The sequence below is a fragment of the Marmota flaviventris genome, chromosome 15 (genome assembly GCF_047511675.1).
Source record: "Marmota flaviventris isolate mMarFla1 chromosome 15, mMarFla1.hap1, whole genome shotgun sequence".
NCBI lineage: Eukaryota > Metazoa > Chordata > Mammalia > Rodentia > Sciuridae > Marmota > Marmota flaviventris.
Genome location: NC_092512.1, coordinates 38,569,163 through 38,591,539, shown reverse-complemented (window position 1 = coordinate 38,591,539; position 22,377 = coordinate 38,569,163). Strand labels below are relative to the sequence as shown.

General features: G+C 44.5%; 1 protein-coding gene across 2 annotated transcripts in view; it reads left to right on the top strand.

Annotated features, from left to right (window-relative positions):
- The first annotated feature begins 1,047 nt into the window (after positions 1-1,047).
- Matn2 (matrilin 2) overlaps positions 1,048-22,377 on the top strand; it is a 138,720-nt gene continuing 117,390 nt past the window's right edge. For both annotated transcript variants that reach the window (XM_027947724.3, XM_027947715.3), the window contains exons 1-2: positions 1,048-1,256; positions 14,480-14,647. In XM_027947724.3, coding sequence (XP_027803525.2) covers positions 14,506-14,647 — 142 coding nt within the window. In that variant the 5' untranslated portion in view covers positions 1,048-1,256; positions 14,480-14,505. The remainder of the gene's footprint in view (positions 1,257-14,479; positions 14,648-22,377) is intronic.

Below are 22,377 nucleotides of genomic sequence, written 5' to 3'. Positions count from 1 at the left end.
TAACCCCTTGCTTTATGTCTAGGATTCTAATTATCCACCCCTGGAGCTTTTAAGAATTGATTTTGTACATGGCACTTATTCATATTTCAGAAACTAACTGCCATCAAATAGTGGTGATGGTTAGTTACAAAACACAGGCAATCAAAAGCCCTTAAAATGATTACACTCTGGCACATCCAGAGAATTTGAAACTGGTTAGTTCTGGGCCTCTCCCAGTAGCTTGTCAAAACCTGAACTAGGTGCTTTGGGTTAGCAGTTCGGAGATAGAATTTTGTCCTGGCCTGTAGAGCACACTCACCCCAGCTGGCTAGGAGCAGGAGAGCTGTGGGAGAGCCCGCCCTCTGTCCTCTATCGCCCATTCCTGCTGTCTGCATCCCTCCAAGTTTCGGTGGGGACCTCCAAAGTAAGGTTTTTCCCACTTGACAAAGTTACGAATGTCTTTCCCATAATTTCTGAAGTCTTGTTTGAACTAGACTTTCACTGTTCTTGCAGGGTAGGAATTTTGTCTCCTCTACATCCTGGCGTCCTTACCCCATCCCCACCTCGGGGTCTGGTTCCTGGCCAGTGGATGCTCTGTGAATATGAACTGGCTCTGGTGAGGTGATCTGGGTAGTGCCAAGGCAGTTCCTGGCACTTGTCACCGATTATCCAGATTTTCATCACTTTTTTCTTCATCATTGTCGATGGATGCCTTTTTGCAGAAAATAACCCCTAAATTCAGGTTATAAGACTCCCTCCATGTCTCTCATCCCCAGGGGATACCTCCCCAACCTTATCCCCACCCGGACAAGCCCCTGAAGCTCCCTGTTATTCTGGGCGGGTGGCTCCCGAACCCTGGAGTCAGGTCCAGAAGTGGCAGCAGGCAGGGCGCGCGGCCAGGGTGCAGCTTGGGGGGCTGCCTACAGGGTGGGGCCGCGCTCGCCGCCGCTCCCTCTCCACGCCTTCCCGGTCCCCAAAGAGGACACCCCTCCTCCCGCCGGCCCGCTCCCCACCCTCGCCGCGGCGCCGCCTCCCCCGCGCCCGCCCTTGCCCGGAGCCTCCCAGGCAGCCAGCGAGCGAGGGGAGCGCTCTGGAATGGGACTTGGAGGAGGCGGCGGCGCAGTAGACGGCTGCAGCGGCTCGGGCTCCTTGCTCGTCTCCCACGAGCGATCCCCGAGGACAGCCGCGGCCCTCGGCGGGGCGAGGAGGCCAGAGAGGGAGACCCGCGGGGCTGCGCCTCTGCCTAGCTTCGCAGGCGCCAGCGGCGGTGGCTGCAGGTGAGCGCGGCGCGTGGTCCGCGGGATTGTGCACGACCCGGCTCCCCCGGGGCGCAGGCAGATCAAGCCCAGGCTGGCGGACGCACGCGGGCGCTCTGTCCACGCCCGCGCCGCGACCCCGCGGCTCCACGCGACCCGAGCGCCCCGGCTGGGCTGTAGCCTCTGACCCCTCTGGGGAGAGCGGGACAAGGAGGCGTCACTGTCCAGAGGGGGAGAAGTCCCATCACACCGGAGGGGAGGGCTGGGCGCACTCCCTGCGCGGGGCTCACAGCGGTAGCAGCCCGAGAGGGCCGGGTGAGGGCGCTGTACCCCGCAGCGGGGACACCTAGACCCGGTCTACACCGATCTGGGGAATGGGACTCGTTGAGCGGGTATCCACTGAAGATTCCTATTCAGTTGGCCAGAATTGATTGCGACTGACCCTCCTGGTATCCTGGTATCCCGTGTCATCTGGATTTCCTTCTCCTTCTCAAAGGCGGCCAGAATTCCAGCTTCCCTTATTGTGGAAGAGGGAGAGAAAAGGGAGGGCATTCTGTGATAGTTGCTAGAAACCGGGAGGACAGTTCGAGAGGGGAGCATGCCTGGCAGGGAGTCCAGGACTGGGTGCACAGGAAGTTACCCTCCTTAGGGACATGCTCCCAGGACAAGCCCAATTAATGGAGTTCCGAATCGTCATAAATCAGAAAGCCACAATGCAACTGCATCAAGGGCAAGTATCATCCATCAGCCTTTGAGGAATGGGGCAGTCAGGCTCCAGGGGCGGTGGTGTTAATCAGGCAGACACCAGGCCAGCCTGCCTGATTAAAACCCCACCTGTGAAGCTTATAGGCTGGAATACTTGGAGGTGATCCATGCCTTAGTCTCCTCTTCCAATGGGGATGATAATACTAAAGGACTGTGAGGATTAAAGGAGATGTGACCAGTCCTGAAAAACAGTTCCAGGAGCATCCTAAGATTAAGTGGTGAGCTCCATCACCTGACTTTCCAGGCAAAGCAAGAAGTTTGTATGAGCAGTGAATTTGCCCCCTCTTTAGTTCATGAAGAAAGGCTCTTGGTGGGTATGTAAGGGTGGCAGATAATCCAAATGTATTTAACTGTAGTTTTCCACCCAGAAGTTACACTTACACAGTGAAGCATAGGGCTTCACAAATTCCTGTCAAGGTACCAAGGTGGGTTTGTGGCCTGGAAAGTTTCCTTTGAGCCCCTGAAGCTTGGTCCTTTATATTCCCCAGAAAAGGCAGATGCCGGTGGCTCTTCGCCCTCCATTTCCATATCCATCCACACTTCTGTTCTGGCAACAGAATCCAATCTCAGGGCCCAAACTTGCCAGGTCTCTCTTTTTTCTACAAATCAGGATTCTGGGGGCCCTGGCTCCCAGATTCCAGACCCAGACATACCACAACCATCCAGGCCTGAGCTCATTGCTGAAGGTAGAGTCATGGTAGAGTTCAAACCAGAAATACCCTTAGACAATAATTAGGTCTTAAGCTCCTATCAGCTAACACCACTCATCTCTGTCAGCAGAATACAGTGGAAATGAGGCCCAAGATTTGAAGAAGAGGAAAGAGATGATTGCTTCTTGAAAGATGGGAAAGGATGGGCTGGGGATGTGGCTCAAGCGGTAGCGCCCTCACCTGGCATGCATACGGCCCGGGTTCGATCCTCAGCACCACATACAAAGATGTTGTGTCCGCCAAAAACTAAAAAATAAATATATATATATAAAAAAAGAAAGATGGGAAAGGAAAAGAGAGTCATTGAGGATGTGGAAAAAAAATTCCCACTGCTTGCCTAGAAGCAGTTCTCTCTGGGATCTAAGTGAGGTGAGGGTAGGGAAGGAGAAGAGAGGGAGACAGGCCCAGGTCCCAGGAAAAGCAGACTCGGTGGGCAGCAACAATGGAGATGCGAAGGTGAGTGGTTAGCGGGCAAGGTGACTGCACAGACTCCCTGCCCTCATGTGCAATCCTTTCCTAGAAGTCCCATCTTCTAGGGAAGCTAAGGAGGACTCCCCTGTGTAAGATACACGTAGAGGCGACTCAGGAGGCTCAGGGGAAGCGGGAGTGAAGCTCAAGGAGAGAGCGGAGAATGTCATTACAGTTGCTAGTAAACAGTGCCAGGGAGGCCCTTCCAAGGGACCAGTTGCCACTTGGAGCTTCAGCCTGTGAGGTCATCCTTGAACCCTGCCATGTGGCTCAGCAGACAGCCACTACTGCCTGAAGGGGCTCAAAGGCAGGCCTGGGCTGAATTCCAGAGGCTTCGGCTATTATGAGTAATGACTGTGACAGCAACTTTGACAGTGATGAGAGGTAGTAGAAGTATAGCACACTGCCTTGGAAGGACCTGGGCTCCAGTTATAGTCTATCACAGCTATAAGGACTTTGAAAAATTACTTAAGACTCCATGCCTCAGTTTCCTCATCTATACATAAGGAATAGGATTGTTGAGAAAATAAAACTACCTAGGACACATGAAGAGTAAATGTTCAGGGTTGGGGTTGTAGCTCAGTGGTGGAATGATTGCCTCTCACGCTTGAGACACTGGGTTTGATCCTCAGCACATAAAAATAAATAAATAAAATAAAGATATTTTGTCCGTCTCTAACTAAAAATATTTTTTTAAAAAAAGAGTCAATGTTTGATATTTATTGGTTTTACTTATTGTTACTACCTTGGCTTTAATTATATCATCCACCAGATGGGTGTGATTCTGTCATAAGGTGTTTTTTAAGGGTCAATTGAAGCAGCTAACATGAATTTATCCAAGATAGTGTGTAGATGTAGTAAACATTCAGAATGAGTTGCTTGATATGGAAATTTTCACAGAATATCTGTACATAAAAACCAGTGGCTGAACAGATGGATCAAGTAACATTTTTGGGAGGGGATAATACTGGGGATTGAACTCAGGGACATTCAACCACTGAGCCACATTCCCAGCCCTATTTTGTATTTTATTTAGAGATAAGGTCTCACTGAGTTGCTTAGTGCCATGCTGTTGCTGAGGCTGGCTTTGAACCTGAGATCCTCCTGAGCTGCTGGGATCACAGGTGTGTGCCACTGCGCACGGCAACTAACATTTTTTTTGGAAACTTTTTCTAAGAGGATTGTCTGAGAAAACTTTGTCTACTTGTGGAAAGCATGGCTCACTGCCCCTTAGAATACTTGTTGCTGTTTTAGATACTGTATTAGTTTCTTATGGCTGCTATAACAAAGGAGCCTAGTAGCCAAAAAAAAAAAAAAAATTACCTTGCAATCCTGGAGTTCAGAAATCTGAAATGGGGCAGCACTCAGCAGTGTACCCCTGTAATCCCAGCTACTTGTAGGGCTGGGGAAGGAGGATTGCAATTTTGAGGCCACCTCAGCAATTCAGTGAGGCCCTTAGCAATTTAATGAGACTTATCAAAATGAAAAATAAAAAGGGATGGGGAAGTAGCTCAGTAGTAAAGCACTTACCTGGCATGCATAAGGCCTTGGGTTCAGTACTTCTGGGGGAAAATGTCTGGAATGGGTCTTCTGAGGCTAAAAGCAGGTTCAAGAGGGCTGCATCCCCTTTGTAGGCTCTAGGAAAAACCTGTTCTCTTGTTTTCTGATTCCTAAAAATTGACTGCTTTTCTTGGCTCCTGGTCCCTCTATCTTCAGAAGCAGCAATGGCATCTTCCAATATTTCTCTGTGTTCTGCTCTTTGTATGTCTTTCTCTCTTCCCTTCTGTCTTTTTTTTTTGGGGGGGGGAGCAGGGTACCAGGGATTGGGAACTCAGGGGCAGTGGACCACTGAGCCACATCCCTAGTCTTATTTTGTATTTTATTAGAGACAGGGTCTCACTGAGTTGCTTAGCACCTCGCTAAATTGCTGAGGCTGGCTTTGAACTCGCGATCCTCCTGCCTCAGCCTCCTGAGCCGCTGGGATTACAGGTGTGCCACTGCACCCAGCTTCCCTTCTGTCTTTTGCCCCCGCCTTTTCTCTTTCTCTCCCTCTCCCTCTCTCTCAGTCTCCCCTGCTCCAATTTCTCTCTCTCTCCCCCCTCCCTCTTTCTCATTATTGTTTCCCTCTTACAAAGACTCTTGTGAAAACATTTGGTGCACATGGAAAAGCCCCCACTAATTTCCCCATCTCAAGATCCTTAACTGAGCCACATCTGCAAAGTCCCTTTGTGAACCTTATTCCTTTTGAACTCAGATCAGAAGATGCTATTTTTCCCTTTCCTTGACTAACCTAAACTTTTGGCCCTAACCGCTCGGGACAACTGTTTCCCATCAATAGCATTTATTGACTTTTCCAGATCAGAATTATCTAGTTCTTTCTCCTCTTCTATTTCCAGAGAAATAGAAAAAATGCCCACTTGGGCAATGTCTGTGCTAAAGAATACCCATCTAATGATGTTTGACTTTCCTGAGATTCCTAGGCAATCTGTATTAGTTTCCTATTGCTGCTGTAACAACTTACCATAAGCTTAGTGGGTTAAAACTTTACAAATTTATTATCTTGCAGTTCTGGAGGTCAGAATTCTGCAATGATTCTCACTGGACTAAAATCAAGGTATTGGCAAGACTGGAGCCTTCTGGAGAATCTTGGGGATAATCTGTTTGCTTGCCTTTTCCTCCTTCTAGAAGGTGCTACATCAATTGGCTGTTGCTGCTCCCATCTTTGAAGCTTGTTAACACTGGTCTGAGTCCTCACACTGCCACTTCTCTGCTTTTCTCTTCTGCTCTGCTTTTAAGGATTCTTGTGATTATGTTGGATTTTCATGGATAATCAGGGTTATCTCCCTATATTTAAGGTCATCTAATCAACAATCTGAATTCCTTTTGTCATGTAGCCACACATTTACAGGTTGTTGGGTGAGGACATGGATGTCTTTGGAAGGCCATCACTCTGCCTACCTGAGAGGGCCTGAAAGTGAATCCCAAGCAGTGATTTGTCGTGCAGCCCTATTTTTTTAAATATTTATTTTTTAGTTGTATACAACACCTTTATTTTGTTTATTTATTTTTATGTGGTGCTGAGGATCGAACCCAGGGTCTCGCACATGCTAGGCAAGCACTCTACCACTGAGCCACAACCCCAGCCCTGCAGCCCTATTTTTATTAACCATTCCCTTCTAGAAGGTGCATGATGCCCCACTCGGGAGAGAACCCCTTTGAGGGGCTGGGGTTGTGGCTCAGCGGTAGAATACTTGCCTAGCACTTGTCCAAAAGGACAAAACTAAACTACAATCAGAAATCAGAATAGTGGCTACACTTGGGGTGTTAGTGCACAGAAATGGGAGTGAGTGGGGTCTCTGGATACTGGGACTGTTCTGTTTATAGATCAGATTGCTGATTATACATGTGTTCACATCATAAAAATCAATCCAGCTACACTTTTTTATATACATACTTTAATTAAAAGTTTCATTTAAAAAAAACAATAAAACTTATCTATGATGACAAAAGTTAAAACTGTAGGTATCTACAGGGGTAGGCAATAATTGGGGACCAAGGAGGGGCTTCAGTGGCTGGGCACAGTGGTGCACACCTGTAATCCCAGCAGCTCGGGAGGCTGAGGCTGGAGGATCACAAGTTCAAAACCAGCCTCAGCAACTTAGTGAGGCCCTGAGCAACTCAGTGAGACCCTGTTTCTAAATCAAATATTTACAAGGGCTAGGGATGTGGCTCAGTGGTAAAGTGCCCCTGGGTTCAATCCCTGGTACAAAAAAAAAAAAAAAAAGGAAGAAGAAGAAAAGAAAATAAAAGAAATGAAGCGACATTGATATTGTATAGAGCCATCAGTCTGCAGTGGAAGGTGATGATGAGTGTGTGTGTGTGTGGTATTAATGGGGGAGTTGTTAACATTGTAATAGGGCCAGATTATGAGGCTTCAAATGCTGAGCTGAGTAGTCTAGATTTGATCCTATTGGTATGTGGAAGTCACTTACTGTTTTTAAGCAGGAGTATAATAAGCATGATATTGTGTTGGCAAGATGGGATTTAGCACTGGTGCCAGATGAGTTCAATAGAGAGACTTGTAAATAGTTTATTGGGATTAGGTTCAGCTTCAAAGACCAGGATAACAGTGCAGAAAAAGACCAACATAACAATGGTTTAGAGAAGGAAGTTTATTTCTGTCTCAGAGTCAATAAGCCTGGAGGCAGGGAGTCCAAAGCTTGTGTTGGGTCAGGGACCCACGCTCTACTGCCTTGTAGCTTTTTTGGAGCATGGCTTCTATTTCTGTGGTGTCTTACGGTTCAAGACAATTGCTCTGCCTTCAGCCAGGATGTCCTTATTCTAGGAATGAATAAGCAAGGAAGGTCATCCACTCACCCCAAAGTTAAGGACACTTTCAGAAGCTATATGCAGCATGTATAGTGCTATCCCACAAGTCAGCACTTAGCTACCTGGCAGGAAGAAGGGGATGACCCTTATCTGGCACAGCCTGTATCCCATGGGAAAGTGGGGGTTCCACCGCTAAGAAGAAAGACAAAGGAGAGTTGGGAGACAGCTAGAAATCTCTGCCAAAGCCTTTGCAGTCTGATGGGAGAAGAGCCAGGTCTAGATCTGTGACCATGGGAGGGATGGAAAGGGAAGGGGACGTGAGAGACGTCATGGGTGAAAAACCAGACAGGACTCTGCATGATTGGGCGAGAGGGAAAAAGACATGGGAGGAATTACCATATAAGCCTAAATAGGAGGTGAGGATTTTTCCAAGGCATTATTCATTGAAAGAGAGGAAATTGCTTTATATCTGAGTCCTTGCAAAGTCTTCCAAGTACAGGGAGCTCTGTCAACTATTTTGAACAAAGTACTGCTTGGGGAAGATAAGTTAGCCAAAAATGACCTCAATCATGGTAGTTTGGATACTTATAGAAACCAACCGACCAAAACTGGCAGAAATTTCAATTCAGATTTAGTAATTAGTCTTGAGGGTGCAACTTTATGAATGCAACTGTTGGATAACAGTTTAATCTCATACTTTTAAGGTCATTTTAAAGAACAATATCATATATGGTTAAGTTGTAGGGATCATGGTGGATTTGTTTTCAGGACATATTAAAATTCTAGCTATCCTTATGCTGCATAAATGGAGAGTGGTGGTCTGGGATACAATTGCTAGTGACAGCATTATATTTACTTTTTTGGATTCAAAAAATGCAATATTTCAAATATCTCAGAAGTGAAGATGCTCAAAAGGCATCTTTAGTGTGTTCAAAATTACCAATGTTAGTAAGGCAAGTAAAGCATTTGAGAACATTGTTTTATGAAACAAGAGAGAAAAAATCTCTTATTTTATTATTCATTTTTTAAAGTGACAAAACATTATGTTTAAATTAATATAATATTATTACATATTATGTCATAATATCAATATATTATAATATCATTTAATGTCTTAAATATGTATTTGTGACTAAACTGATGTTATTGTAAGTAGATGTTTGATATTTCATCTATATTCTTTATAAATCGTAAATTCAAGTTTCTCAAGAAATTGTATGGGGCTCCTCCCACTAGGAAAGTGGGAGAGGGCCTTTTATTAGGGTCATCTACATTTCAAACAAATGTAATCTGTAGAAGAAGGCCAGGCATTGAGTTTTATATAGAACAATGGCCAATTTTTTTGACATTTATTGATCTTCTATTGAATGAGTATTTATTCAACATTTATTGATTTTTCTAAAAATTTATTTACAAAATTCGGCATCCAGCATGTGGGGTACACAAAGGTGACAAGGCATAGTCCCAAGGAGCAACTCACCACTGAGGCAGGAAGACAGACATGGTAGCAAGAAAAATAAAGGAAGTGCTAGAGTAGACAACCAACTGGGGTGGGTGGGAGAGTCAGTCCTTGGGAAAACTCAAGTACACTGACCAACTGGGTGATGCATGAGCAGAACTTTCAGTGATGGCTGAATGTCATCATGACTACATAGAACACAGACTTTGCAGGCCAAGACACCAGCACGAATGAGGGCACTCAGTGTGAAAGAATCTGAGCTCCTCAGACTCAGATGGGAACCTTGAGTAGATGTGGGAGCTGCCATGCTGCAGACATGGCTGGTGGGCAGTCATGGAGGGCCCTGAGTGGTAATGTAGACACTAAGGCCAAAGAAAGATTCCAGACAGGAGGGACAGGGCCAGTAGGTGAAGGACCAGCACAAGGAGTGCAGTCCAGAGGTTGCTGGAAAAGTCTGGGTGAAAAAGGGTGGGAGCACAGCTTTGGCTACATGGTGGGAACTGTCAGGAGGCCTGGATGTGGAAGGTGCAGAATGAAGTGGGTGCAGAAGGAAAGTGGGAAAACTAGTTTGTGTCCCCAAGAATGTGGTGGGGATGCAGAAGACACCAGGAGGTTGGCTCCAAGTTTCTGATCAGGATGTTGAGATGGATGAGCACATGATGTTACCTTGACCATAAAAGGACTGAGTGGGAGAAGATGAGTTCATGCTTGGACAGGCAGAGTTGGCAAGTAGGCCTTCACCACTAGGTAGAAGTTAAAGACAGCCATGTCAGGTCAACCTCAACAAGAACTGAGGTCTAATATCTAGAACTGCCTGGGAACCATGTTGGCTTTGAGTCCTAGCAGAGATTGGCTTCTCATTTGTGGTCACATGGGCAATGGGAATTTGGCAGTAGGTGACAGGCAGGAAGGTAGGGCCTCTGATGTTTCCCAACTCCAGCATTGTGTGATTCTCTGTGAATGTATCTGAGTAGTGGGATGTACGCCTGGGATGTGACAGAGAGGTCTGAAAGGGACAAAATTATTGAAACCGGCATCTAAAAACTTACAAATTAGGGCAATCTCCTTTTTTTTTTCTTCCATTCTTCTTCTTCTTCTTCTTCTCCTTCTCCTTCTCCTTCTCCTTCTCCTTCTCCTTCTCCTTCTCCTTCTCCTTCTCCTTCTCCTTCTCCTTCTCCTTCTCCTTCTCCTTCTCCTTCTCCTTCTTCACGAGTAAGCTGACTGCTTGATAGGTGGCAAGTACAGAATCTGATTGTGAGGCTTGGACTGTCCATAAACTTTAGTGTTCCATCCTAATTTTATAATTAGGGTCCTACAACACCTTGCAGAATGATTGTGGAGCTCAAATGAAATGATAATTTGCAAGATGTCCAGTTCACTGCCTGGTCCACCATAGATACATAATAAACGTTAGCGCCTCCCTGCTTTTTCTTCTTGTCTGAGCGGGACTTAGCACCCAGGAGGGTATCTTGCCACCTTCTTTAGGATAACAGAGTCTTCCTGGCCTGTGCCTGGTTTAGGTTGAAAGACATTGCTTCTGGGTCATGGCTCTTATTTTACAACGGACTGATTAAAGCCCAGAAGGGTAATGTCATCCATGTGAGGTCACACAGTGTCCAGAGCCAGGCCCACAGCACATAGTGTTGGCTCTGGTGGGTTTCTACCCGCCTGTTGAGTCACAAGTGATGCTTAGAAGAACTCCTAGCTAAGACAGTCAGAACAATCTCCTCTCTCTTCCCCCAGCTCCATGGTAAAGCGAAATGAAAAGACTCATTGTTCCATCGGGGGAGAAAAATTGCTGAAACAAAAGTCACAGCCTTTGTATTATTTTAAAATATTCTTTCCATGTGCACAAAACGCTTCATGGAATCTGTTCAGATTGAATTAACCTCTATTTCTCAGAACAATTCTTCTCATGTGCTCATCTTTGAAAGGAACTGTTCTCCAACATTATTCTGTTTTCCAGTTAGAGATGGCTCCTGTTCTTCAAGTGCTGACAGCTGTGAATGCCAAATGGTGACAACCTTAGAGATGTATGCATGCACTGGCTTGTTTTTCTCTTGTTTCCCTACCATTATATTTTTAAGGAAAACCTGTCTTGTCTGATAATAATATTACCATATTTGTTTTATGTTAGCAACCTTTTTTTTTTTCTTTTTTGGAAGGGGGTGGGGGGAACCAGGGATTGAACTCAGCGTTAAACCACTAAGCCACATCCCTAGTGCCCTTTTTTGGGGGTGGCTACTGGGGATTGAACTCAGGGATACTCAACCTCTGAGCCAAAGCCCCAGCCCTATTTTGTATTTTATTTAGACACAGGATCTCGCCAAGTTGCTCAGGACCTTGCTAAGTTGCTGAGGCTGGCTTTGAATTTTTGATTCTTCTGCCTCAGCCTCCCGAGCCACTGGGATTATAGGTCTGTGCCACCAGCCTGGTGTTAGTTGGTGGCCCAGACCTATAATTAAAATTCATCAATTTTAAGTGTACAGATTCATGGGTTTGGATGAATGTCTAGCTCCACCATGATCACAGTGTAAACATTTCTATCTTCTCCCCAGAGTCCCTCACATCGGATCTCCTTCCGGCATGCCTGTCAGGGAACCCTGACCTGCCTTTTGTCCTGCAGTCCTGCCCTTGATTACATGTCATATAGATAGAATCTTTCCATATGTAATCCTTTTGTGTCTGGCTCTTTCACTCAGCGTAATTGTTTCTAGATTCACCCAGTAGATCATTCCTTGAATTGCTGTGAAGGATTCCATTGTGTGCACGTGCCATACTTTGTTGAACTGTCGATGGACTTTTGGATTGTTTTTAGTTTTTAGCTTTTACAATTAAAGCTTCTGTGAGCTTCTGAGTACAAGTGTTTGTGGGAATGTGTAGTCTTATCTTTTGGGTAAATACCTAGGATCAGGGTTGCTGGTGGGGACAAAACATCTGGTTTGCCTCAGACTTAGTATTTCTCAGGGTGTGGGAATTTTCAGTGCTAAAGCAGGGCTAGTCCTGGGTGAACAGGGACAGTCGGTTACCCTGTGTCATTTGGCAAGGTTATGTTTAACCTTACAAGGAGTTGCTGAATTCTTTTTTTTTGCTATTGGATTTGTTGTGGCAACTTATTATGGTTTTAATTTTTTTTTTAATGACTAAGAGTCTCGAACATTTTTATATGTTTGTTATCCAAATGTCTTCCTTGGCCGGGTGCAGTGGCACACGCCTATAATCCCAGTGGCTTGGTAGACTGAAGGAGGATCACAAGTTCAAAACCAGCCTCAGCAATTAGCAAGGCTCTAAGCAACTTAGTGAGACCCCATCTCAAAATAAAAAACAGGCTGGGGATGTGGCTCAGTGGTTAAGAGCCCTTGGGTTCAATACTTGTTCCAAAACAAACAAACAAACAACCACCCACAAGTATATTTTTTGGTAATAGGACTCTTCAAACCTTTTGTACCTTTTTAAGTGGGTTGTTTGTCTTTTTTCTTTTTCAGTTATAAGAATCTATACAGTTTGGATATAAATAATTTATCAGATATATGTTTTGCAGATATAATCTACAAGTTTTTGGCTTGCCATGCCATTGCATTGTGAAAGCAGAGTTTTAAATGTTTTTCAGGTAAAATGTGTGTGTGTGTGTGTGTGCGTGTTTTTGTTGTTGTTGGGTTTTTTTTTTTTTTGGTGTTGGGGATTGAACCCAGGATTTTGTGCATGTGAGGCAAGCACTCTACCAACTGAGCTATATCCCCAGCCCTAAAATGTATATTTTAAAGTTATGAATTTTGTGTTATATTTTATTATAAGAATATTCATAAGTAATCATAAAAGTTAATTTAATGATCATGAAATGACTTGATATGACAAACTTAACAATGTATACTTCCTATTAATTGGTTTGCATGCAGAATGATGTGATAATGATGACGATAATAATAATAGTAAATAGCTAACACTTATTCCACATGTACTATGTGTTAGGCACTGGCTTCAGTGGTATATATGTACAACCAGGAGCAAGGAGGAGCAATAGTCCTGGAAATGACTTCAAAGTACAGTTGTATCAGGAAGGAAGAGGGCCTTGAGAGTATGTTGGATACATTTTGGACGAGTAAACATGGACTTTGTATTTGCTTCATTTAGAGGAAAGGGAATGGCATGAAAATAATAAATCACATATTAATGATGTCACACACAGCATCATATAAAATCAGGTCACAAATGCCAAAGATATTTAAAAGTAAATAATAGGTTTAAGATTAGAGGAAGAGGCAGAATATTCTAAGTTTTCTTCCTTTTCTCAGAATCTTGGAGTTAAGGGATCTATCTGGCAGAGAGTAAGTTGTTCAAGGGGGTGGGAAGTAGTTACCCATAAGGAGTAAGTGCACTCCGGTTTCACCCCACAATGAGGCATGTGACTGCGAGGGAGTGACTTTTCTGAGTTACTGTAATAATTAAATCACTTAGTACTTTTAAAGCACTTGGCCCAGTGCCTGGCACATAGTAAGTGCTGAATAAACATTCCCTATTCTTAATAGAATGCAAATGCATAGTATAAAGTGAGCTGACTTCATACAGCAAGTGTGAAAAATGGTGGGACTTTGAGAGTCCACAGGTCATTACCAGGTCAGTTCCTGAAAGCAACTGGCTGGACAACTTGCTGAATTATTCAGTATTTTTTGTGAAGTTTTGGGAACTGGTCTTTGCCCCACCCCTGTCTCTGACAGTGAAACAGCTATGGCCTTTTATGAATTGCCCTCTGGGGATTTGACTCACATCTACTTGAGTTTTCTGCTGATCAATGCATTGGCATATTGGCCTGCTCACCCTGGGCTTGAGTCTGGGCTCTGACCCTTGCTAACTGTTTGTGACCTTGGGCAAGCTACTTAACCACCCTGAGCCTTAGGGGGATTTGGGATGAATATTAGTTAGTTGAGTGAGCTAATAGATGTAAAGTATTTAGAATAGTGCCTGGCACATGGACTCAGTCTAGTGCAGAGTCCAAGCCCTTAATCACTGTATCATGTTCCCTCTTAGTAAGTGTATGTGGGAGGCAGGGAGGCAGGGAGGCCTATTGGCCATGTGATGCTACATTTTGTCAGCTACCTGTGCATTTCTTGGGAAATTTATGTATATTAATTATGCCATCTACTATTAATCTACTGAAGGAATATTGTTAATTAGAATTTTCAATTTTTCCAAACTAAGATACAGAATGGGCCTATGACTGGTGGATAACAAACTTAATGGATTGAAAATCCTTCAGGATAGGTTTTTTCCCCCTTCCAGTTTTCCATTCCATCTTTTGGTGACCTAAAAATTCCCACTGGGCATGCTCTGCTCAGAGTATTTAAGAACCTACCAATGAGGGCTACTCAAGTTCTAAACCACCTAACACACAAATGGCATTCTGAATGCAAGTGGTGTGTCTGGGACCTGAAAATGCAGGGTGGGGGTTTGTAGCACCCAGAGTTCAGGAACACCCGGAAATCTCACCCATCCCTCTCTCCTGTCATGTGTCACAGCCTTGCTCTTCTTCCTCCTCTTGAAAATGGAGTCCATGCTGGTGGGCTGCGTGCTGCTTCTCCTGGGACAGAACCTCTTCCTCTCATCTGCGGCCAGAGAGCGTCCACACACTAGGTCCTTCTCCCGGGGCAGACATGCTCGGACCCACCCCCAGACGGCCCTCCTGGGTGAGTGACAGAACCACAGGTTGAGGGAGGGCCCTGGACCTGGGATGGGGTCTCTGGAGCTTTTCTGTCCCTGGGTCCTCTCTTGCCTGTGCTGGGGGAAGGGGAATCTCAGTGCTGTTGAGAGCAGCCAGAGTTGATGGTGTGGTAGCAGGTTTTCAAAATATGATTACACCTCTCTAAAGTCTTCAGTTTAATCTGAGGCTCAGGACTTTTCTCTAATACACAGGGCAAGATTTTTCACCGAAAATGTTCTTGTTGGACTTATCTGGACAACAGTTTTCTGAGAATTTTTTTTTTATTAGACTTTTCCAGATAAATCTGTGAATGATGCTTCCATCCATGGTGGCATAGGGAAAAGCAGACACACAGGAGAGATGGGCTTATGAGCTCAATCCAGACATTCAGAATGAAGAACATCATGCTTGATTATTTCCACCCAGTGAACATGTTTTCTTCAGGAAAAAGGAAATGTCCTGTAATGGACAGAACTTAAATTGGCTGCTCTCAGCATGGGGGCCAGGGTGCCCAGGATATGGAGGTAATAGGCAGGTCGGCCAATGGAAAGAACTGGTTTTGGTATAGACCTGGGTTCAAGTCCTGCCTCTGCTGCTTATCAGGTGTGATACTTGGGATGTGTAACTTTTCTCAGGCTCAGTTTTCTCATTTACAAAATGGAAACTTGAATGCCAACCTTGGAACATTGGCAGGAGGATTGCAAGTTCACTGTTCATTTTTGTGAAGAGTGAATTAGGGAATATATGCAAACTGTAAGCATGCAGCAAATGATGGCTTTATCAGAGCTTTCAGTCCATGAAGATCATTGAAGCTGTACTTCACATGTATAGCTTCTTGGCCAGTCATTAGAGTCAGACACCCATGAAGGATACTTAGGGAACTGTCCTGCAACCTGGTAACCTCAGCATCCAAAATTACAATCAGGGACTAAAGGGATCACAGGGCCTTGTTTTGACAGGTCAGAATCTTTACTGACACTGACTAAATAATAACCCCAGTGATTCTAGGTCCTTCATGTCTCCCATCTGTTGAACATCCCTCTTCCAAAGTGATTATAAATATAATACTTCTGCACATGGGAAAAGGACTTGGGGATGCTTAATACATTGATTTAAGGGTTTTTTAAAAGCAAATTTCAAGTCAGGTGCACTGGCACATGACTGTAATCTCAGTGACTGGGGAGGCTAAGGCAGGAAGATTGAAAGTTCAAGGCCAGCCTCAGCAATTTAGAGAGGCCCTAAGCAATTCAGCTAGACCCTGTCTCAAAATTAATAAGAAAAAAACCAGGGCTGGATGGGGGCTGGGGTTGTGGCTCAGTGGTAGAATGCTTGCTTAGCCTATGTGAGACACTGGGTTCAATCCTCAGCACCACATATTAATAAATAAAATAAAGGTCCACTGACAACTAAAAAAAAAAAAAATGCTAGGGATGTGATTCAGTGGTAAGGCAGCCCTGGGCTCAATCTTCAATCCAAAAAGAAAATTTCAAGATGATAAATACATATATATATATATATATATATATATATATATATATATATACTGAAAAAAAATGTTGATAGGTTCCTAAATTCCCAGCACTGATTGTGCAGTTGCATTTCTTATGGAGCTGCTCTCTGGATCTCTGTCACACACACACACACACACACACACACACACACACACACACACACACGGCTTCTGAGATTTGAGGCAGAAGCTTGTTTTGCCAAAGGCATTGATCCCACATCCAGCACTGCCTCCTTTTCCTCATTTTTCTGGGGAATGTGTCAAGGATAGTGAGGAGGACTTCATGTTCTTTGCTTGTACATGTGTGTCTGAAAGTTTAACAGTAGAAATGGCAGAATTGTTTCTTAGGTTCAATTTTTTTGGTTTTTTAAAAATGTTTCTACTTATGCCTAATTTCAAATCAGAGTCTTAGTAACGACTTGAGCCAATTTAAAAACAAACAAAAAAGCATGTTTCTATCCACCCGGCCGGCGAATGGTCAGCCACTCACCCAGCAGCCTGTGCAGTCTGTCCACATGGGCTTCTTTTACCTCGTTCGTTCATCTGCCAGACATGGGGGTGGTGTGCGGTGGAAACTTTAAGACGAATCGCCGCCACTAGGAAGTACACAATGTAGCGAAGGAGACAGGCATCTAAAAAGATCATTAATTTGGTGGAATCAGCGTGCAGGAGTAGGGACATATCCAAGTGACAGCTCCACTCTGCCTGCTGAGGCTGCTCAGTATAAGGCAGGGACTCTCCAGCTTTTTGATGTCAGGATCCTTCCTGTACACTTGAAAATTATTGAGGATCCCAAAGAGCTTTTTTTTTTTTTCTCCTGAGGATTGAACCCAGGGGCACTTAATCACTGAGCCACATCCCCAGCCTTTTTTATATTTTATTTCGAGACAGCATTTTACTAAGTTGCTTAGGGCTTTTCTAAATTGCTGGTCTGGCTTTGAACTTGTGATTCTCCTGCCTTGGTCTCCAGAGCTGCCCAAAGAGCTTTGTCTGAGTTCGTATCTAGCAAGATTTACTAGACCAGAAATTGAAATGGAGAACTTAAAAAATACTCATTAATTAATTTAAGAATAAAACAATAAGTCTATAGCATGCTAACATGAATTATTTGTATTTTCTGTATGAACTGTATTTTCTCAGTAATAAAGAAATTAGTGAGGGTTGGGGTTGTGGCTCAGTGGTAGAGCGCTCACCTCACATGTGTGAGGCCCTGGGTTCAATCCTCAGCATCACATAAAAATAAATAAATAAATAAAATAAAGGTATTGTGTCCAACTTCAACTAAAAAATAAATATTAAAAAAAAGGAAATTAGTGAGAAGAGTGGGCCTATCTTACAATTTTGTAATTCTGTATCATGTCTGGCTTAATAAAAGAGACCTGGATTCTTATTTCTCATCCATCTGTCATGAAATATTGTATTGGTTGGACTATAGAAAAAATATATGACTTCACACAGATATGGGAGTTGGAAAAAGGAGGAGCATTTTTAATAGCCTTGTCATTTACTTGTGGATATTCTTTTTCGATACTACACTAAACTTGTCAAATGTTTTCTTGGAATTGATTGCAATGTAGAATCTAAAACATTTTGTCCCTGTGTACTCATGAGTGAGAGTATAAAGGCAAACATTAGTGTTATAGTGAAAGTAGTATGACCTCATGAGTCCTCTGGAAGGATTTTAGGTACACCTAGAGGTCCTCGAACCATACTTTGAAAATGACTGGCTTAAGGGAATTGGTCTGTTCTCTCCCTTCTCCCTTCTCTTTTCCTTTGTAAGCAAAAGCCTTTTTTAAAAAAATTGATGCATTATAATTATACTTAATAATGGGATTCATTATGGCACTTTCACACATGCCATAACATAATTTGATGTATCTTATTCCTCTGGAGAGGGAATCGTTCCTCTTGAGGGTCATGGCCATGTAAAGCCTGCAGGGATGAGCAGGCCACAGAAGGATGAATGAGGATGGAGCGTGGAGGTGGAACTAGAGTAGGCCCTGGGGATGCTGGGCCATCTGTAAGACAGGGAGTCTGAGCTAGAGATAAGCCTGGAAGAGTCAGGAACTGGTCATTTAGGACATTTGAGGCTCCAACAAAGACCTCAAATCCCATTTTGCAAAAGTGGGAGCCCTGAGGATTACTTATAGCCAACAATGATGTTGATCACTTAAATTCTGCACCCATGTTACCCTTGGGACAGAATCAACCTTTCTGGGCCTTGGCAAAGGGCAGGACCTAACTAGTCCATCTAACTAGAAAATGCTACTAGAGCAGGGCTCTCAGGCCAACAGGAGGATGAACAAGTACATTCTCCATCCCAAAGTCCCTTCCAGATGAGGGCACTGGCAGGTGGAGTTGGATCAGCAGGCTGTGCTGTTCCCAGCACCTTGGGATTCCTCCTCACTTGCCCCATCTTTGGCAGGGGCACACATGTCCCCTTCCAAGCTCCTCCCTAAACCCTTCCTAGGGCTGCCAACTGCAAGACATGTGGTCCCACTAGTAATTATTGCCTGTGTTATTTGTGCACATTTTATTCTCTTTGTTACATCACTGTCATTTGGGGGTGGACCTGTTCCCAGGGCAACCACTGGGACATATCAGCATTTGGGAAAACAACCCTCCTTCCTCAAACACCCACTGTATTCTTTTTTTCTTTTTCTTTTTTAGTTGTAATTGAACACAATACCTTTATTTCACTAATTTATTTTTTGTATGTGATGCTGAGAATCGAATCCAGGGTCTCACACGTGCAAGGCAAGCGCTCTACTGCTGTGCCACAACCCTAGCCCTACCCACTGTATTCTTAACTCCCCTTATTCCTAAGACTGAGAGTACACAGGCCACTCTGTCCTTCTGTCAGCTTGCTCTCCTGGTTGTCTCTCTTACCAGGTCTTATTGATATGCACTTTCTTTTCTAAAGTTACCACTTCACTTATTTTATTTCTATGAACTTTGAGGCCTTTTCCTTCCCCTATAATAGAGTCCCCTTCGGATCAATACTACCCAGTCAGAATTCATATTTTGTGTTGTATGAGAGCACTTTGTGGCAATATGGCAATAGATTCGAGAAATGGGCGGCAAAGATTTAAAAGGAATCTGGCCCCATAGTCTGGTCAGGGGATGGTGAGAGTGGAGGCCTACTGCATGCACGCATGTGTGTGCATACACACACACACACACAAGGCTGGGAAAAATTGTAGAGGTGTTCAGGGAAGAGGCAACAGAATTTAGTGAAACTTTTTCATAATTGCTAATTCATCATTTTAAAATGGGGTGAATGAAGAAAATCTAAGAATTTACCGTATACAGCCCCCAGTTCTGCTCTTTGGAAATCACAGTACGTTATCAAACACTTGTTTCCATTTGTGCATATATGTGTAATTAAACCCAACACCAATATATTAGTAAAATTTTGATACATTGCACCTGAGGCTTTGAGGTGCCCTTTGAAATCTCCTAAATTAGCAACGTAATGGGAGGAGTTGTCTGGCTGGAAAATTTCAATCATCCGGCTTGGTAGTCAGTGCAGTTTTTCTCCAGACTTTGGGCTGGAGAATGTGCTTGTTCATCTTCCTGTTGGCCTGAGAGCCCTGCTCTCAGTAGCATTTTCTAGTTAGATGGGCTAGTTAGATCCAGTGCAGGTTTTTCCTCTAGCTTGGGCACTAGGAACATTTTCAAGCACTGGCTTCTGGTAAAGAAAGGATTTCCAGATTTCCTGCATCCTAAAACAATATCCCTAATTGAGATTTGTTGACATCCTTAATAAGGTGGGAAAGTAGATGGAGAAGCCCTCAGAGTCTCCGGCTCTGCCACCAGCCTTACATCCCCTGAAGCCACTTTTTCATGATTAGAACTTTTTCCTTCTTCCCTGAGATTTCTGGGGCCTTTAAAAACCTCTTCCTACCACCAGGGGTATCCTGCCTCAGCCAAGACCCATCCCTGGCCAGGGTCAAGTCAAAGGCTACCTTATGCCTCCCAGCCAGACCAGGCCATCCTTCAGCAGCCCCCACGTGCTGCAGGTCCTTTGTCCCAGTGTCCACTCTGTCTACCTTCCCCTGCAAGGATAATAATGGTACCTACCTCAGAGGGATTTGTAGTCTCCTTATTTTTGTATTTGCCTTATTTTAACCACTAGGCTGTAAATCCCTTGAAGATGGGACTATATTTTTTTCATAGCACCAATGGAGGGCAGCCCCTGCTGTGAGTAGGGATGTTATCTCATTTTAATCCAACAGGGGAAATACTGCAAGGTGGTTATTATTAGATTTCATACTCAAACCGGGAAGCTGAGGCTCAGAGAGGGGAAGCAATTTGTCAAACTCATAGAGGATTCTTTCGGCAAAGCTAGACAGAAGAGGTGTTTTAGTCAGCTTTTTTGCCACTGTAACTTAAACACCTGACCAGAACGATTGTAGAGGAGGAAAAGTTTATATGAGGGCTCACAGTTTCAGAGGTCTTAGTCCATAGAATGCCGGTTTTATTCTTTGGGGCTCAAGGTGAGGCTGAACATCATGAAGGAAGAGTGTGGCAGAGGGAACCAGCTCACATGGAAGCAGAGAGAAACTCCACTTGCCAGATGCAAAATGTATACCCCATAGCCACGCCCCCAATGAACCACTTCCTCCAGCCACAATCCACTTGCCTCCAGTTACCATCCAGTTAATCCCATCAGGGATTAATTCACTGATTAGATTGAGGTGTTATGGTTTGGATTTGAGGTGTCCCCCAGATACTCATGTGTAAGACAATGCTAGAATGCCGCAGTCTGGCTGGGCACAAATGCTGCAGTCTGGCTGGGCACACAATCACGAGCCACCACACAGCTTGTAGATTCAAACAGCAACTCTTTATTCACGAACTCACACCAGCCGTCTACAATCACGTTCTCTGCCCAAATCCACTCCCACTGGGCTTCTGTCTTCCAAAAAATACTGTCTGAATCCCGTGAGAACTCAAGGGGAACTCAGGCAGCAGGATACGCCCTATTCCCAGCAGGAATAATCTTAAACCTGGAACGCCCTAAACCCGATTATCCTAAACCGGGAATACCCTAAACTCGGATCCGCCTTGGTCCTTGAGCAAGGTCACCTACATGCAATGTCACTGCAAAATGTCCTATTTCCACGAGTCCTTCCACTAAGCAACATGGGGTACGCTGGCAAGGAAATTGTCATACCTACTTGGCTAATGGCTCCCAGCACTAGAAGGTTTGGGGGAGAATTGATTGGATTATAGCTCTGGCTCGATCGGAGATTTAATCCCTGATGGGATTAATTGAGTGGTGACTGGAGGCAGGTGGGGTGTGGCTGGAGGAAGTGGTTCTTGGGGGCGTGGCTATAGGGTATATATTTTGCCTCTGGCGAGTGGAGCCTCTCTGCTTCATGTGAGCTGCTTCCCTCCACTATGCTCTTCTGCCACACACTTCCTCCAGGATGTCCAGCCTCACTTTGAGCCCCAAGGAATGGGGCCAGCATTCTGTGGACTAAGGCCTCTGAAATCGTGAACCCTCAAATAAACATTTTCTCCTCTACAATTGTTTAGGCCTTTAAGTCACAGCAGTGAAAGGCTGACTAAAACTCCAGGACTCAGTTTTTTTCTTTTTTGGAAGACGTTGAAGTTAGAGATCCCTCAGGCCTCATCTAGGTAGTCACTGGTGATATCACTAATTCCCTGCCTTCCTCACACCCCTTCTGTGTGGGATGCCTGAGGCAATCCTTGGCTTGCTTTCATTCTCTCCAGATAGGACAGCCAAGGTAATGCTATATTCTGGAGGACAAGAAGATAGAGATATTGAGACACAAGTGATGGGGTAGTAGGACCAGGGCAGTGGAATTGTGATTCTCAAACTCACTGTTCATCAGAAGTTCCTGGGAGGCTTGTTAGAGCATAAAATATTAGGCCTTTTGCTGAGAGGGTCTAATTCAGCAGGTCTGGGTCGGGGCTCAAGAAGTTGCATTTTGCAGGGTTCAGTGGCACACGCCTATCATCCCAGCAGTTTGGGAGGCTGAGGAAGAAAGATCCAGAGTTCAAAGCCACCCTCAGCACAAATGAGATGCTAAGCAACTCAGTGAGACCCTGTCTCTAAATAAAATACAAAATAGGGCGGGGGATGTGGCTCAGTGGTTGAGTACCCCTGAGTTCAATCCCTGGTACTCCCCAAAAAGAAAAAAGCTGCATTTCTGGAAACCTCAGTTTGAGAACCA